At 45.9% G+C, this 15,940-nt stretch overlaps 1 protein-coding gene across 1 annotated transcript in view; it reads right to left on the minus strand.

Annotated features, from left to right (window-relative positions):
* The window catches only part of ATAD2B (ATPase family AAA domain containing 2B), a 4,508,062-nt gene that overhangs the window by 3,268,749 nt on the left and 1,223,373 nt on the right, over positions 1–15,940 (minus strand). The window contains exon 10 of the mRNA XM_044063554.1: positions 15,610–15,791. Within this exon, the coding sequence (XP_043919489.1) occupies positions 15,610–15,791 (182 nt within the window). The remainder of the gene's footprint in view (positions 1–15,609; positions 15,792–15,940) is intronic.

Here is a 15,940-nt window from a genome sequence, read left to right on the forward strand (position 1 = left end):
AGTCTGGAGCTATCAGAATTACCTTTGGCTGTTCCTCTCTGATCTTCAGTAGAACTTTGTACATCAAAGGAAGAGGTGGAAAGGCATATACTGTCAGGGCCTTCCAGCTGAAAGAAAGTGAGTCCACCCTCTAGGCAAGTGGGTGGTATACCCTTGAGCAGAATTTCTTCAGTTTGTGGTTGTGTGGGGAGGTGAACAGGTCTATCTCTGGCATTCCCCATTTCTTTGTTATGGTTTTGAAGATATCTGGATGCAGCATCCATTCGTGAGCATCCGTGGTAGTTCTGCTTAAGCTGTCTGCTAGTGAATTCTCTTTTCCTGGTACAAATCTGGCCTGCAGTTGGATGTTGAGATTCAGTGCCAAGTTCCACAGGTCCATTGCCATCCGGCATAGAGGGTATGAGTGTGTACCTCCCTGTTTGTTGATGTACCACATGACTGTGGTATTGTCCGTCCTTATTATCAGGTGTCCTTGTTGGAGGAATGGTCTGAATGCCTCGACTGCATGTTTCACTGCCAGCATCTCCTTTAGATTTATGTGTAGATTCAGCTGGTCTTGGGACCATAGGCCTTGGATACACTTGTCTTCCATGTGTGCCCCCCAGCCTAGGTCTGAGGCGTCCGTGGTGATGGTCTGCCTTGGATGTGGTTTGTGGAAAGGCAATCCTCTGTTTATCTGACAGGCCTGAGCCCACCACAGGAATTCTTTTTTCAGACATGGAATGATTGGTATCTGGGCTTCTAGACTGTGTTTGTGTTGAGACCATACATTCCTTAGGTACCATTGTAACTTTCTCATATGCAGCCCGGCATGTGGGATCAATATTATGCAGGATGCCATGTAACCCAGGGCCTGCAGGACTTTCCTTGCAGTAAGCTGAGTTTGTGTTGTTAATGCCATGAAATAGACTGGTAGTTGCTTTTGTTTTTCCTCTGTAAGAAAAGCCATCTGAGTTATTGTATCCAGTTCTGCACCCAAAAATGTTATCCTTTAGGATGGCACTAGTCTTGACTTTTGAATGTTGACTGTGTATCCCAAGCTTGCAGTAGTTGTATGACATTGGCCAAATCCTTTATTAATTTTGTCTTGTTGTCCGCTTGTATTAGGCAGTCGTCCAGGTATGGGTAAATTTGAATTCCCTGAAGCCTGCAATGAGCAATTACTGATGCCAGGCATTTCGTGAATACTCTGGGCGCAGTAGATAAGCCAAAGGGCAATGCTGAGAATTGATAATGCTCTGATCTTGCAAGAAATCTGAGGTGTCTTCTGCAATCTGGTCATATAGGGACGTGCAGGTATGCCTCCTTGAGATCTAGAGTCACCAGCCAAGACTCCTTGCCCAACATGGGAAGAAGTTGCTGTAGGGTCAGCATTTTGAATTTTGGAACAATGAGATGTGTTCAGTGCGGACAAGTCGAGAATAGGCCTCCATTGATTTTCTTTTCTTGGTACAAGGAATAGTCTGGAGTAAAATCCTTGGCCTTGGTCCATAGATGGTAACTTTTCTATTGCTCTCATCCTTAGTAAGCTGATGATTTGTTTTAGAGCCTCTGATTTTTGGCTTGGTGGAAGGTTTGGCATTCCTCTCTTTTTTGGTAGAGTGTGGCCCTTGTCTATTGTTTGTAAAGTCTATTTGTCTCCTGTAATGCAATGCCAGTTTTTTGAAAATAAAGCTAGCTTTCCGCCCAAGGGTGCTTCCAGTTGTTCCCTGGTAGGCGGAATCAGAGCCAAGTCATTGTGTCTGTCCTGTGGAAGTGGTTGTAGTCGCAGCTGTGGCGGCACTTCTCTGGTTGGCAGGTTGCCACTGACGACCCCTGTAGGCACCCCTTGATTGACTTCTGCCTCTTGGGTGTCTATTTCTGCCTCTCTGTGCTCTGGAGGTGTCTGGAAAGGACCAATTCTTTGAAGGCCAATTTCTGCTAAACCTCAGAGGTTGGACCTGCAAAAAATCCTTGATTGTTTGGACAGATTTTGCTTTTTCTTTCACTTTCTTTAGAACCTCCTGTGCAGGGGAGCCAAACAAACTTTGTTTCTCCATAGGAGCATCTAGGAGTTTAGACTTAACATGGTCTGGTAAGGATTGTTCTTTTAACCAGGCATGCCTTCGAATCACTGCTCCAGTCATAGCTGATCTAAAAGAAGCCTCCAGTGCATCATAGCCACATTTTAAGAAGTGATTACTGACCTGCTGAGAGTTATGTACCAAATCCTGAAGGGACTTACGGTCTATAGGTTCAGGAGAGGCCAGCTTTTTATTCAGCTGGTCTAACAAAAATTCCTGGTACTTTATCATGTGAAATTGACAGTTTAAAGCCCTGGCAGCAAGAGTAGCAGATGTATAAACCTTTTTACCCCATCTCTCTAATGCTCTAGATTCTCTTTCAGAGGGAAGTGGGTTTTTGGCAGAGGCAGCTGCAACACCTTTAGGGCCCTGAGAAATGGTTTCTGGGTCTGCAGCATGAGCCTTATACAAGTGGTAGTGAGAGTCCGGGACCCTGTAGTATCTGTCAGGTTTGGCAGGGGCCGGAGGAAGAGAATCAGGGGCAGTACTGGCATCATTATATGCATCATCAACAACTGATAGTACAGGTGGTATGGCTAAAGGCCTATGCTGTGGTAAGTGTAAAAACGTCCTTAGCCTTTTCCTAGAATCAGAAAAATCCTGACCCTGCCATTGGAAGTGTTCCCTCATTGAGTGTAGGGTTTCCCCAAATGAAAATTCTTCTGGAGGTGAAGCAGAAGGAATGGAATCTTCTGCATCAGAATCCTCATAAGGTGAGTATGGGCCTTCCTGATGGTCAGATAACTCTGAACCATCCGAGGAGAGAGATTCAGGGGGTTCAGTCCTAGGCCTCTTATCAGGAGGGGGTTGAGAGGCCCTGTCTGGGTGAGGTTGGGATCCCCTGATCAGAGAAATAAGGTCCTCAGCAAGGCTGAGAATCTGGGAACTTGAGGTAGGCCTGTGAGAGGGAGCTTTTGTAGGTAAGGCCTTGGAAAGTTTGGCTGCTTTAGCCCTGGAAAAGGCCTTGATAGACATAGAAGCAGGGGGTCTAGCTGCCCCACGTGCAGGAGTAGAGATGTCCAACGGAATAGTGTCAGACAAATCTTGGGTGCCTGCTTCTTCAGCAGTAATTTCTGTAGCCAATTCAGCCATGGCCTGTGTGGCCTCTTATCGGAGGTATGCTTTCGGCCAAAGGGAGAACAGAGGTCTCTGTTTCAGCCGAAACAGAGACACTCACGGTAGGCCTAACCGTGGTTTCAGCCGAAACCGCGGGCCGCGAGTGTCGGTCCTTTTCCTTGCGTTTTTTAGCTAAATGTGTAGTCGGAGTTTCCGATGGCATTTTATATGCAAAAGTGGAGCCAAAAAAACTCTTCTGCAAACTCCGACCGACGTCTGAGTGTCCGTCGGTTGAAGGAAGCACAGGCTAAACAAGCTGATACATCGTGGTCTGGGCCTAAGCAAGGAAGGCAGTAAGAGTGGAAATCCTTATGAGGTATTTGTTTCCCACAAGTTAAACAATTATTTACTTTGTCTGACATCGGCTGAGGCAAGAAAGAGTCCCCAACGGGGTACTTAGCTTTTTTAGAAGTCTTCGGTAGTAGAAATCTCTGGATCTGACCGACCGGCACTTGCGAACAGCTTCTGCTTCGGGCACCGCGCGGCAAGAAAGACTGAGGAAAATGGCGTCAGCTGATGCCTTTATACCCCAGGAGCTATGACGTCGGGTGAAGTGCGACATCAGCAGAGGCCAGACGCAGACTTTGGAATCCAGCCGACCGAAGGGCTGCCTGAGGCAGGACAACCCATATGTTATGACTGCAGATGCATCCTTGAAGGACATCTGTCCTTGCTGCCCAACTGAAGGAAAGGGTGTCCACTCTCCAGGCCTTTGGATGAAATGTCCTTGAGCACAATTTTGCCAATTGATGATTCTTGTGGGAGGCAAAGAGATCTATGTCTGGCCTTCCCCACGCTTGGATTATCTTTGTAAACACTTGAGGATGCAACTTCCATTCGTGCGGGTCTGTCATATTTCTGCTTAGATTGTCTGCCAGCGTGTTTTCCAAACCTGGCAGGTACCGTGCTTGGAGCTCGATTTGCCATTCCAGAGCCATGTTCCAAAGTGACATGGCCAGCCTGCACAGGAGGTATGAATGTGTTCCTCCTTGTTTGTTTATGTACCACATTACTGTGGTGTTGTCTGTTCTTATCAATAATTGCCCTGGATGCAGGAGGTCCTTGAAAGCTGTAATTGCATTGATCACTGCTAGCATTTCCTTTTGATTGATGTGAAGGTGCCTTTCCTTTTGGGACCATTTGCCCTGAATGCACCTGTCTGTCATGTGTGCCCCTCAGGCATAGTCTGAGGCATCTGTTGTGATGACTTGATTTGCTTGAGGCTTGCAGAATGGTAGACCTGTGTTTGTTTGGCATGCTTGGGCCCACCATAGAAATTCCTTTTGCAAGCATGGAATTAGTGGTAATATTGTTTCCAAACTGTGGCTGTGTTGAGACCATAGGTTTTTTAGGTACCATTGAAGTTTCCTCATATGCAACTTTGCACATGGGATTAGAAGAATGCAAGATGCCATGAAGCCCAGAGCCTGCAGGATTTTCCTTGCAGTTAGCCTGGTACAAATTGCTAGCATCTTGAAGTACTGAGTTAGTTGCCCCTGTTTTTCTGGCGTAAGGTAGGCCATCTGGGTGTTTGTGTCCAGGTTGGCACCCAGAAAAATTACTTTCTGAGATGGTGTTAGCCTGGATTTCTCTTTGTTGACTGTGTATCCCAGAGAATGCAATAACCGTGTTACATAAGCCAGATGTTCCAGAAGTATGTGTTTGCTGTCCGCTTGGATCAGGCAATCGTCCAAATAAGGGTAAATTTGTATCCCTTGAAGTCTGCAGTAGGCAATTACTGATGCCAGGCATTTCGTGAATACTCTGGGCGCAGTAGATAAGCCAAAGGGCAATGCAGAGAATTGATAGTGGATTGAACCTGCAAGAAATCTGAGGTATCTTCTGCAGCTTTGTCTGATTGTGACATGCAGGTATGCCTCCTTGAGGTCCAATGTTACCAGCCCAGACTCCTTGCCCAGCATGGGAAGAAGCTGCTGTAAGGTGAGCATCTTGTACTTTGGTACGAGTAGGAATGTGTTTAGGATGGATAAGTCCAAAATGGGTCTCCAGTCGGTTCCCTTCCTTGGTACCAGGAATAGTCTGGAATAAAAACCTTGACCTTGTTCGTGAGTAGGTACCTCTTGAATAGCTTTCATGTCCATGAGCTTTGAAATTTGTATTTGAGCCTCTGCCCTTTGATTGTGTGGCAGGTTCGGCATGCCGCTCATTTTTGGAAGAGCGTGAAAATGAAATCTGTAGCCTCTGTTTATAATGTCCAGGATCCATTTGTCTTTTGTGACAATATGCCAATTTTTTGAAAATAATCCCAGCTTTCCTCCCAAGGGTGCTGCCACCTGAGCCTTGCTTGGCCTGCAAAGGGGAAAGTCATTGGGTTTATTTCCTATATTGTTGTGCACTGTCTTCGCCACCTCTTGGTGCTGGAGATTGCCACTGTCTGCCTCTATATGATCCTTGAGATTGTCCTCTGCCCCTTGTGCGCCTGTATCTACCTCTTTGGGGCTTGTCTGTGGCTGGAAAGGACCAGTTTTTAGAAGGCCAATTTCTGCTAAAACGTGGTGGTTGTACCTGTAGAAAAGCTTTGACAGTTTGCATAGATTTAGCTTTTTCTTCCATTTTCCGTAGTATCTCCTCAGCATTAGTACCAAATAATACATCCTTTTGTAAAGGAGCATCTAGTAGTTTAGCCTTAACATGATCCGGCAAGGTTTGTTCCCTAAGCCAGGCATGTCTACGAATGACTGATCCAGTAACAGCAGCTCTACTTGAGGCCTCTAGAGCATCATAGCCACATTGTAAGGTGTGTTTACCCACTTGTTCTGCACTATGAATCATATCCTGCAACTCCTTCAAATCTGGTTGTTCAGGTTGCGACATTTTATTCTTTAATTGTGATAACAGAAACTGCTGATATTTAAGCATATGGAACTGACAATTTAAGGCTGTCATGGCTAGGGTGGCCGAGGTATATACCTTTTTTCCCCACCTTTCTAAGGATCTAGATTCTCTCTCGGAAGGTAATGGATTCTTAGCAGTAGAGGCCTTCATTCCCTTGGGGCCTTGAGAAATGGTTTCTGGGTCAGCATTATGGCTTTTGTAAAGAAATTGGTGTGAGTTAGGAACTCTGTAGTACCTATCAGGCTTGAATGGGGCAGGAGGCAGGGAATCCGGATTAAGGCAAGCCTCCGAGTAAACATCATCAAGAATGTCCAAGACAGGAGGTATCGCCAGAGGTCTGTGCTGAGGTAGCAAAAGAAATTCCCTAAGCCTTTTTTTTGGAATCTGAAACATCTTGGCCTTCCCAATGGAAGTGTTCCCTCAAGGTATGCAAGGTTTCCCCGAAAGAAAAGTCCTCAGGGGGGGGGATACAGAAGGGATGGACTGCTCTGCATCAGAATCTTCAAAAGGGGAGTACGAATGCTCCTCTTCATCAGAATGTTCTGAAATAATGGAGCCCTGGTCAGAAGAGGGGGAATCTTCCTCCACTCTGGGTCTCTTGTCCGGCGGGGGTTGGGAACCCCTGATAAGAGTAATTAAATCCTCAGCCATTTTGAGCATCTGCTTTTTAGGCATGGGGCCTGGAGATGGGCCCTGTGCAACAGGCCTCTTGGAATGCATGGCTGATTTAGACTTAGTAAAGGCCTTTATGGAAAAGGAAGAAGAAGGTCTGAATACACCATGGGTGAAAGTGGACTTGTCCACATTAAAAGGCTCAACACTCACAGTGGCTTCGGTAGCTGTAGTCAGGGTATGGGCCGAGGCTTCGGTAGCTGTAGTCAGGGTATGGGCCGAGGGACCTGCGGTCTCGGTTACAGAAGACACCGCCAGAGAAGTGTCATCGGTAGTCAGGGGCTGCGTAGGTGCCATGCTGAGAACCGGAGCACGTGTAGCCGGTTTTGGCGTGGTGTCGGTGGAGACCGCAGACCTCTCGTGTCGGTCTTTGTCCTTGCGTTTTTTGGACAAAACAGTAGTCGGGAGTCTCTGACGACATTTTATAATTAAAAGCTTTACCAAAAAAGTGCCGGGCGAACTCTGCCCGACGCTTAATAGTGCGTTTATTGAAAGTAGCACAAAAGTGACAGCCCAAGACGTCGTGGTCTGGGCCTAAACAAGGTATACAGAGGGAATGGAAATCCTTATGCGGTATTTGCTTCCCACAAGAAATACAATTGTTAACTTTGTCTGACATCAGTCTGAGGCAAGAAAAGTTTCCCCAACGGGGTACTTAGCTTTAAAGAAGACTTCGGTTTCCAAATTTTTGTAATTTCAGGAGCTGGCCGACCGGCACTTGCTAACTGCTTCTGCTTCGGGCACCGCGCGGCAAAAAAGACTGAAGAAAATGGTGTCGGCTGTGTCTTATATACCCCTGTCGCACTGACGTCAGGAAAGAAAGCGACAGCAACCGACACTGGACCAAGACTTTGGAATTCGGCCGACCAAGGACCCGCCTGACGGCAGGAGAACCCATCTGTTATGACTGCAGCTGTATGCACGATGAACATCATTCCATGTTTGTTGTCCATCTCTCCCGTTCATTCTTACGATGATGGGTTCTGAGCCGATCCTCGGCTCCGACTCGGCCAAATACTTAGCTGAAAGTCTCAAACGTGGCTCCTGGCAAGAAGGTATCCCACAATGCAGTGGTATAATTCCTCAGATCTTGTTTGTTGCTACTGCTGAACGATATGTACACTATATACATATCTACAAATATATACATATAAATATATATCCAAATCCATACTATACATATCCTGGAAGGAAAAACAAGCTGAGACAACGAACTCCTGAAAGTAGTAAAACAATCTTTCAGGTCCACAAGGAGTCTTTGGCAGGGTGAAGGAGGGAGGGTTCGTAAGAATGAACGTCGAGACGGACAACAAACATGGACCGCTATGGTGAGTACATAACTTCTTTATGTTATGTTGTCCTATCTCGCCTTCATTCTTACAATGATGGGACAGTGTCCCTAGCACCTTTACCCTGGGTGGCTCATGGGAGTACACATTTAAGCACCGTGGAACCAAAGGTTGCCCTGTCCCTCTAGGCCAAATCCACTTTGTAATGAGTGATAAAAATTATGTGTAGTAGTCCAAGTAGCTGCTGCACAATTATCCATGGGAATTCTGGCTTGAAAAGAAGATGAAGTAGCCATTGCTCTAGTGGAACGAGCCTTCAACTTTGAAAGGTAAATCTTTGTGATTTGAGTTATAGATGAATGCAATACAATAAGAAAGCCAAATGGAAAGAGTAGTTTTTGAGACTGAACTTCCTTTTTTGCAGCAGAGGAGGATACAAATAATTGGTCAGATTTTCTGAAGTCTTTGGTCCTATGCAAGTAGAATCTGAGTTGTCTATGCACATCCAGTTGATGTAATTTGTACTCTGCCTTGTTACTATGATTAGGAAAGAACACTAAGTTCTATAGATTAGTTTATGTTGTTTGGAGAAGAGACTTTAGATAGAAAGGATGGGTTTGTATGTAAGGATACCCTATCCTTTTGAAAAAATCAAATATGGTGATTTAATAGAAAGTGCTTGCAACTCTGACACTCTTCTAGCAGACGTTATAGCCACCAGAAACAAGGTCTTCCAGGAAAGGAAATTGAGGTCTGAAGATGAAGAGAGCTCAAAAGGTGGTGAGATGAGACCGAACAAAATTTAGAACCCAAGGAGAAAGGGGTTCCTTAAAGGGAGGTCTTAATAAGGAGAAACCCTTTAAGAAGACTCTACACAACCTATGTGACATTAAGTTGGAAGAAGAATCACCAATGTGAAAATCTGAAATTGCAGCAAGTTGAACCCTGATGGCTGCTGCAGCTGAGCCTTGTTGAAACAGTTCCGCCAAAAATTCCAAAACAGAATGAATAGGTGCAGAAAAAGGATCGATGATCCTGTCTTGAGCCCAAAAGTAAAACCTCTTCCATTTACTAGAATACACCTTTCTAGTGGAAGCTTTATGTAAGGACATTAAGCTATGTCTAACTGTAGGAGTGAAATTGTGAAGCCTGACTAAATTGGGAAGTGGAACAGCCAAGCTGTCAATTTTAGGGTATGGAGAGATGGATGAAGCTCTCCTGACATACGAGTCAGTAGATCTGGCACTGGGTCCAGAAACCAAGGCTTCTCCTGAAGATGAGGCCAAAGGAATGGGAACCAAACTTGACGAGGCCAGTAAGGAGCAATGAGAAGTATCCTGCTTCCTGAGCACTGCGCTTTTTGTATTACTCTGGGTATGAGAGGAAATGGAGGAAAGACCTATAGAAGTCCGAAGGGCCAATCGTGAGCAAGTGCGTCTCTCTGCGTCTCCCCCAGAGGGTGGATTAGGGTAAAGCAGTTACTGCACTTGGCATTCATGGGAGTGGCAAAGAGATCACAGCAAGGCTGTCCCCATGTTCGGAAAATCATTTCTGCTACATTGTGAGGGGCCAATCGTGAGCAAGTGCGTCTCTCTGCGTCTCCCCCAGAGGGTGGCTTAGGGTAAAGCAGTTACTGCACTTGGCATTCATGGGAGTGGCAAAGAGATCACAGCAAGGCTGTCCCCATGTTCGGAAAATCATTTCTGCTACATTGTGATTAGGAGACCACTCACGAGGCATTAGGATTGCTCTGCTCAGCTTGTCCGCTATCACGCTGGACTTCCCCGTAATGTGCACTGCAATCAGAAAGCGCTGGGAAGAAACTGCCCATTGCCACACTCTTAGGGCTTCTTGACAAAGGGGGTAAGATCTGGTTCTTCCCTGCTTGTTTATGTACCAAACCACAGACATATTGTCTGACTGTATAGCAATTGTCCCTAGAGGGAGAGTCTTGAAGTGCTTGCAACGCAAGAAGCACTGCTCTCATCTTGAACATATATATGCAAGTGAGCTTTGTGTTCTTGCCATGTACCTTGGGACTGTTATTCCCAGATAATGCCCCCCCACCCTATCTGGGAAGCGTCCATGGTCACTGTAGCTATTGGTTGATGTGGAACAAAGGCTCTGCCTATTGTCACATGAGTGGAGTGTATCCACCATCTTAAGTTGTTCTTGCAAGATTCCGTCATTCTTAACAGGTGAGACATTGAAAGCTCTTGAAGTGACCATTGGGAGAACAGTAGCCACTGAAGGATCCTCATGTGCATTCTGGCAAGTAGGACCAGTGTAATCATGGAGGCCATTGTTCCTAGTAATCTTAGAATTATCTTCGCTTTCACTTTGGTCTTGGGAAGGAGGTAAAGTATCTGCTGTTCTGAGTGCTATAACTTTCTGTTGGAAGACGTGCTACCACGGAGGAAGTGTCTAGATCTGCACTTATGAATGTAATATGTTGACAGGGCAACAAGGCAGATTTTTGACAGTTTACTGTAATGCCCAGCTGATTGCAGATGTCCAAAGTTAGGTCCCTAGCTTGTAGTAGTAGATGGTTGGTGGTGGCAGATAGGAGTCAGTCGTCTACACAGGGAAACATACAGAATTCTAGATGTCTCAGGTGAGCCGTAACTACTGCCATACATTTGGTGAATGCTCTGGGGGCTGTAGTGAGATCAAACAGCAGAGCTCTGAACTGGTAATGGCTGGCTCCCAGCAGGAAGGGGAAGTACCTTCTTGATGTCTTGTCCATTATTATGTGGTAGTAAGCATCATGAAAGTCTATAGAGCACATCCAATCGTCTTTCCCTAAAAACGGAAGTATAGACTGCAGTGTCACCATTCGGAACTTTGACTTCTTGACAGATTTGTTTAACTTGCTTAGGTCTAATATGGGCCACCAGTCCCCTGTTCTTTTTGCCACCAAAAAGAATCTTGAGTAAGTTCCGAATCCTATTTGGTCTGCGGGGACTTCTTGGATGACATTTGTGGAGCAACTTTTGAATCTCTATAGTTGCTTGTTCCCTTAGATTGGGTGGAACATCTGGGATTCTTTTTGGTCTGTGGAACAGGGTTGGAAAAGGGGATGGAGTATCCTCTGGATATTATATTTAGTACCCATCTGTCATTTGTGATATTTTGCCAGGCTTCTGGGTACATTGATAAATGTCCCCTGACTGCCCCCAGAGTAGAGCAGTCGGGCCGCCTTTCAGGAGCGCTGATAACGGCGTCCACGAAAGGAATCATTGTCACCCTGGTTTTGCGGGCCCCCTCTGCCTATAGGGCGGCATCTACCATTATTACCTCCCCCACTGCCCCTGGGGAAGGTATCACCCCATACGTCCTGGAAAAATCTCTAAGATCTTTTGAAACACATCTTTCCGCTCTTCTGGCTTTTAGGATAAGTTGTTGAAGGTACAGAAAAACATATTCCAATGGCAGAGAAAGTTTTTCCTTCCTGCTCGCACCTGGTTAGAGTGTCTTACTTTGGGTCCAAAGAGTGAGGAACCATCAAAAGGGGCGGTAGTAAAGGTAGACTTAAAAGGCTCTGCAAAATTGCACAAGCGCATCCAGGAGTGTCTCCCAAGGGAAACTCCGGAACCCACTGCCCTGCTCGCTCCATCTGCTGCATACGATACATGCCTCATGGAGGAGTGGACAATGGAATTTAAGATGGACAGCTAAGAGGAGACCTTCTCATTCACCCCCACAGCTAATGAACCTTGTAGAGCATCTCCTAGCTCTTTCAGGAGATCTCTTTGTAGCCTTGTAAAGTGGGATAAGTAGTTCAGCGATCGCAGTGAGAAAGTCGCTGACGAAAAGACATGCTTCCCATATCTGTCCATCGTTCGAGAGTCTTTATTTAGAGAATGAACAGATGAGGAAGTCTCTGCAAGTTCCTTCTTGGTGGCTGCTGCCACCACCATAGCATCTATGGGTACCCCCTTGGTTAGGAAATCCTTGCCCGAAAGAGCTGACAAAAATTGGTTTGGCCTCCGCGGGACCGGTTCTGTAGTGTCAGGTGACTCCCATGTCTTTCGACTAACCAGGTGCATTAGCTCACCGAAAGGCGGGAGACACCCAGGAGGCTGATGGTTGAGATCCGAAAGCCTTCAGAAACACTGACTCCTCATCAAATGGGGTTTTGAGAACTGCTAGCCACCTCTTTGCTTGAGGATCTCTAGAATATCTGCAAATGAAATATCAGTGGACGACTGTGGGGACACTTCCAACTTGAGGTCAGTGTCTGACGTGATGGACTCGTCCAGGGAGTCAACATGCTTCCTCTTACAGGTTCTCTTCCGATATTCTGGGGAGGCCTTGGAAGAGAGGGGTTCGCACATTGGGGGATCCTGAGGCTCTGGATCTCTGCTGTCCTGTGGAATGGGTGGTGCTGAGACAGTAGTCAGTGCCTTAGGGGGATGAGTACAGGTATCCGTCTGTGGTGCTTTATGGGTAGACACACTCATCAGCTCAAAGGCGGATCCTGCTGGCTAAAGGGGAAAAAAACTATCACTACCTCACAGAGTGCAGCAAGGATGCATGAGTTAAATATAATAAGATAAAAGCTATAAGCAAATATAACAATTTTATAAAAGTTAATAGAAAAATTTGACACAACATAGCCACGGCCAAAATGACCACATCCAACCTCGTAAAGTGGCAAATGAGATCTGGGGAATTACACCACTGCATTGTGGGATACCTTTTTGCCACAAGCCAGGTTTGAGACTTTCAGCTAAGTATTCAGCAGAGTCGGAGCCGAGAATCAGCTCCAAACCCATCACTATAAGAATGAAGGTGAGATAGGACAACGTAACATCATACGCTTCCCATACCTGACAATCGTACGGGACTCATTGTTCGGCGGATGGACAGAAGAAGTCTCCTCTAGTTCTTTCTTGGCTGCTGGCACCACCATTGCATCAACAGGCATGCCCTTTGACAGAAAAAGCTTATCGTCTGGAGCAGTTATGAATTTACTGGGCCTCCTCAGAACTGGTTCCATAGTGTCTGGAGAGCTCCACACGTTCCGACTCACTAAGGCCAACAGTGGGTTGAAAGGCAGACACCCCCAAGTGGAGAGTTGGGAACCAAATGCATCAAGGTACACAGACTCGTCCTCGGAAGGGACAAGGGATTTCTAGTCACCCCTCTGCCTAAGGATTTCAGGATGTCTGAAAAAGAGACATCCTCAAAGGGGGACAGTGGGGACCCTTCTGAGTCCTCCAAGTCCGTGTCTGATGTCTGGGACTCAGGGGAGTCCAAATGCTTCCTCTTACCCTTCCTCTTCCGAGGGACCTCTTCTGAGGGGTGCTCTGGGGCGCCCTGGAGCATGGGTTCCCTACTCTTGGGGGGGAGGTTCGGAGGCAGACACCAGCACCGAAGGAGAAGGAGCCAATGGAGCCGAGGGTGGAGTGGTCTCAGAGGACAGCACACATTACTTTAAAGGTACCACGGTCTCGGCCCAAAAGAGCCTCCAGCTCCGAAGAGCCTGGAGGTCTCCTCTGAACCGAGGGCGATGGCTCTGAGGCCAATGTAGGAGCAGAGCTTACCTGCGCTGAAGCTCCAAGAGGAAGAGTAGGGGCAGACGAGTGTCCGATGCCAGTTCCCCCCTCAGAGCTGAAGAGAGAGCATAGGCCCCCAGATCCCTCGACAGACTGGGTTAACGAGGAGATCTGTGTGGAAGTCAGAACTGAGAGACCGGTGGTAATCAGAACAGACTGTTCCATCATAACATCCATCCACTCTGGCTCTGAACTCGAGAGTTGGAGGAGGAATCGACAATGATGCGGGTTGGGCTGTCGGCGCCACTTCCTTATGGGCTGGGCTCGATAATAATTTAGCTAATGCCGGTGTCTTGAGGAGCCTCTTCATCACCCTCTCCATATCATCATCCGAAAGACTCCTTGATGACCGAGAGAAATGGGTGGAAGACCTAGGACTGCCTGCCACAGACTGCAAGAAAGGAGACTGTGAAACAGACTGCACCGGTTCCAGAGAGGGAGACCTGGTTCTCTTGTGAGTCCTGACTGGCTCTGAGACTACTGATGGAGCCACCGGAGAAAGAGCTTTGTTGGAACCAACACTCGGAGCAGACAAACCTGAACCTTTGTCCTTTGCTTTGGATGACTCTGAAATCGGAGCCAATGAGGACGATGGCTTAGTGGACTTGTCATGTTTTTTTGCTGGCTGAGTCCCCCCTCAGTAGAAGCATCGTAGGCGCCCTTTAATAAGCCTCGCAAAATCATCTTATTTCTTCTCGCCTGCAGGACCCGAGAACTGAAGGCATGACATACAGAGCACGAGTCCTGCAGGTGAACAGCCCCTAAGCAATATACACAGCTCGCATGCCTGTCCGCAAGGGACATCTTTTGGGAGCACGAGTCACACTTCTTAAAACCCAAAGGTTTTGACTCTTTAGGGGAATCCTTAGACATGGCACGAAACCAATGCTATCAATTTACAAGAAGGACACTAACAATACATTAGTTAACTGACAAAAAACTTCAAAGACTTTTGTACTTTTTTTTTTTTTTTTTTTTTTTTTTTTTTTTAAGTGGGAAGGGGAGAGCCTCTAAGCAAAAACGTGAACTCCCTCAACCAAGGACAGCCTCTACCTTAAATGGCTGCTTCTAGAAAAGAAGAGTGAAAAAGAGGAAAAGCCCTTTAACTAAACATGGGGCTGAAAGAATGGAGAACCCTCTAAGTTAAACAGGGTCACAAGGACAAGGTAGGCCAAAAGGAAAATGACGGCTACAACAACAATAAACAGCAACAGAAGGTTAGAAAGAGCGCTAACCTATGAAGAACACTCTAGCACTCAATATCTAACAATACATTTAACCAAATGTGTGAAAATAGACCAAACACTTAGCCTGAGCCAGTATTCAGTAATATCGACGGTGCAAATGGCAAACGAGATCTGAGTAACTACCGCTAGGCATGCTGGGATAGGGACTAGCTTCGAGCCAGTAAAAGCTTTCGAGCTATAGTATACGGCCGAGTTGGAGCCAAGGATCGGCTCCGAACCCAACCTGCAAGAATGAAGGGGAGTTAGGGACAACATAACATCATTAGTTAGGTTTGGCCAAACCAAAAACAGCTGAAGGTTGGGCTAAACAGGAAACGCCCAAAGGTGTTAATATCTTTTGAAAAAAAATGCGGGCAAGAAAAGGTGACAAGCTGGACAACCAACGGAAGTAAGCATGCCAAGAAACAATACTTCCATTAACACCTTTGGGCATTTCCTGTTTAGCCCAATCCTGAGCTGTTTTTGGTTTGGCCCATCCTAACTAATGTTTTGGGGTATTTCTCAACGAGTGATGCTACTTATAATTTATGCATTCTTTTGCCCAAAGATACGAGTCTGTACTTTTCACAGAACTTTGTTTTTAAATGCAAAATGTATGCTATTACAATTATTTTTTGAATGCTTTAATACTGATCGCATGTCTGGAATGCTAAAATAAAAGGAGACAAAGTTATTTATTTCATGATTGATGGTCTTCACATCTTTTTTTATACTGTTTTTAAGAGACTGTTTGAGAGTCTAGAAAGAAGCATTTAAAATATAATTTTTAAATAATCAGAAAAATTCTGAATATGAAACCAAGCACATCTTCTCGATACAACAGAAGCAGCTACACTTCTAGAAATTGTGTACACAACATTCAGGACACTAACAGCATGTTTTGAAACCCGAGTCACACTAGAAACAGTCTCATTCATGTAAAACTTCTGTTCAGCAAGTAAAGATGCAGCAAAATTATCAAAAGTGTAAGCACAGTGCAACATAAACCTCCAAATAAAGTCTAGATAATTTACAATTCTAAAGACTAAATTATTAGACTGATCCAACTTTTTTCCTCTGAGAATCTAACCCCTTGCCAATTTTATCCAGGAGTCTAACATAAGAAGCAGCCAAGGACCTCTTGTTACCGTTAGGAG

The sequence above is a fragment of the Protopterus annectens genome, chromosome 2.part1 (assembly GCF_019279795.1).
Source record: "Protopterus annectens isolate FY-2018-M chromosome 2.part1, PAN1.0, whole genome shotgun sequence".
Lineage (NCBI taxonomy): Eukaryota > Metazoa > Chordata > Ceratodontiformes > Protopteridae > Protopterus > Protopterus annectens.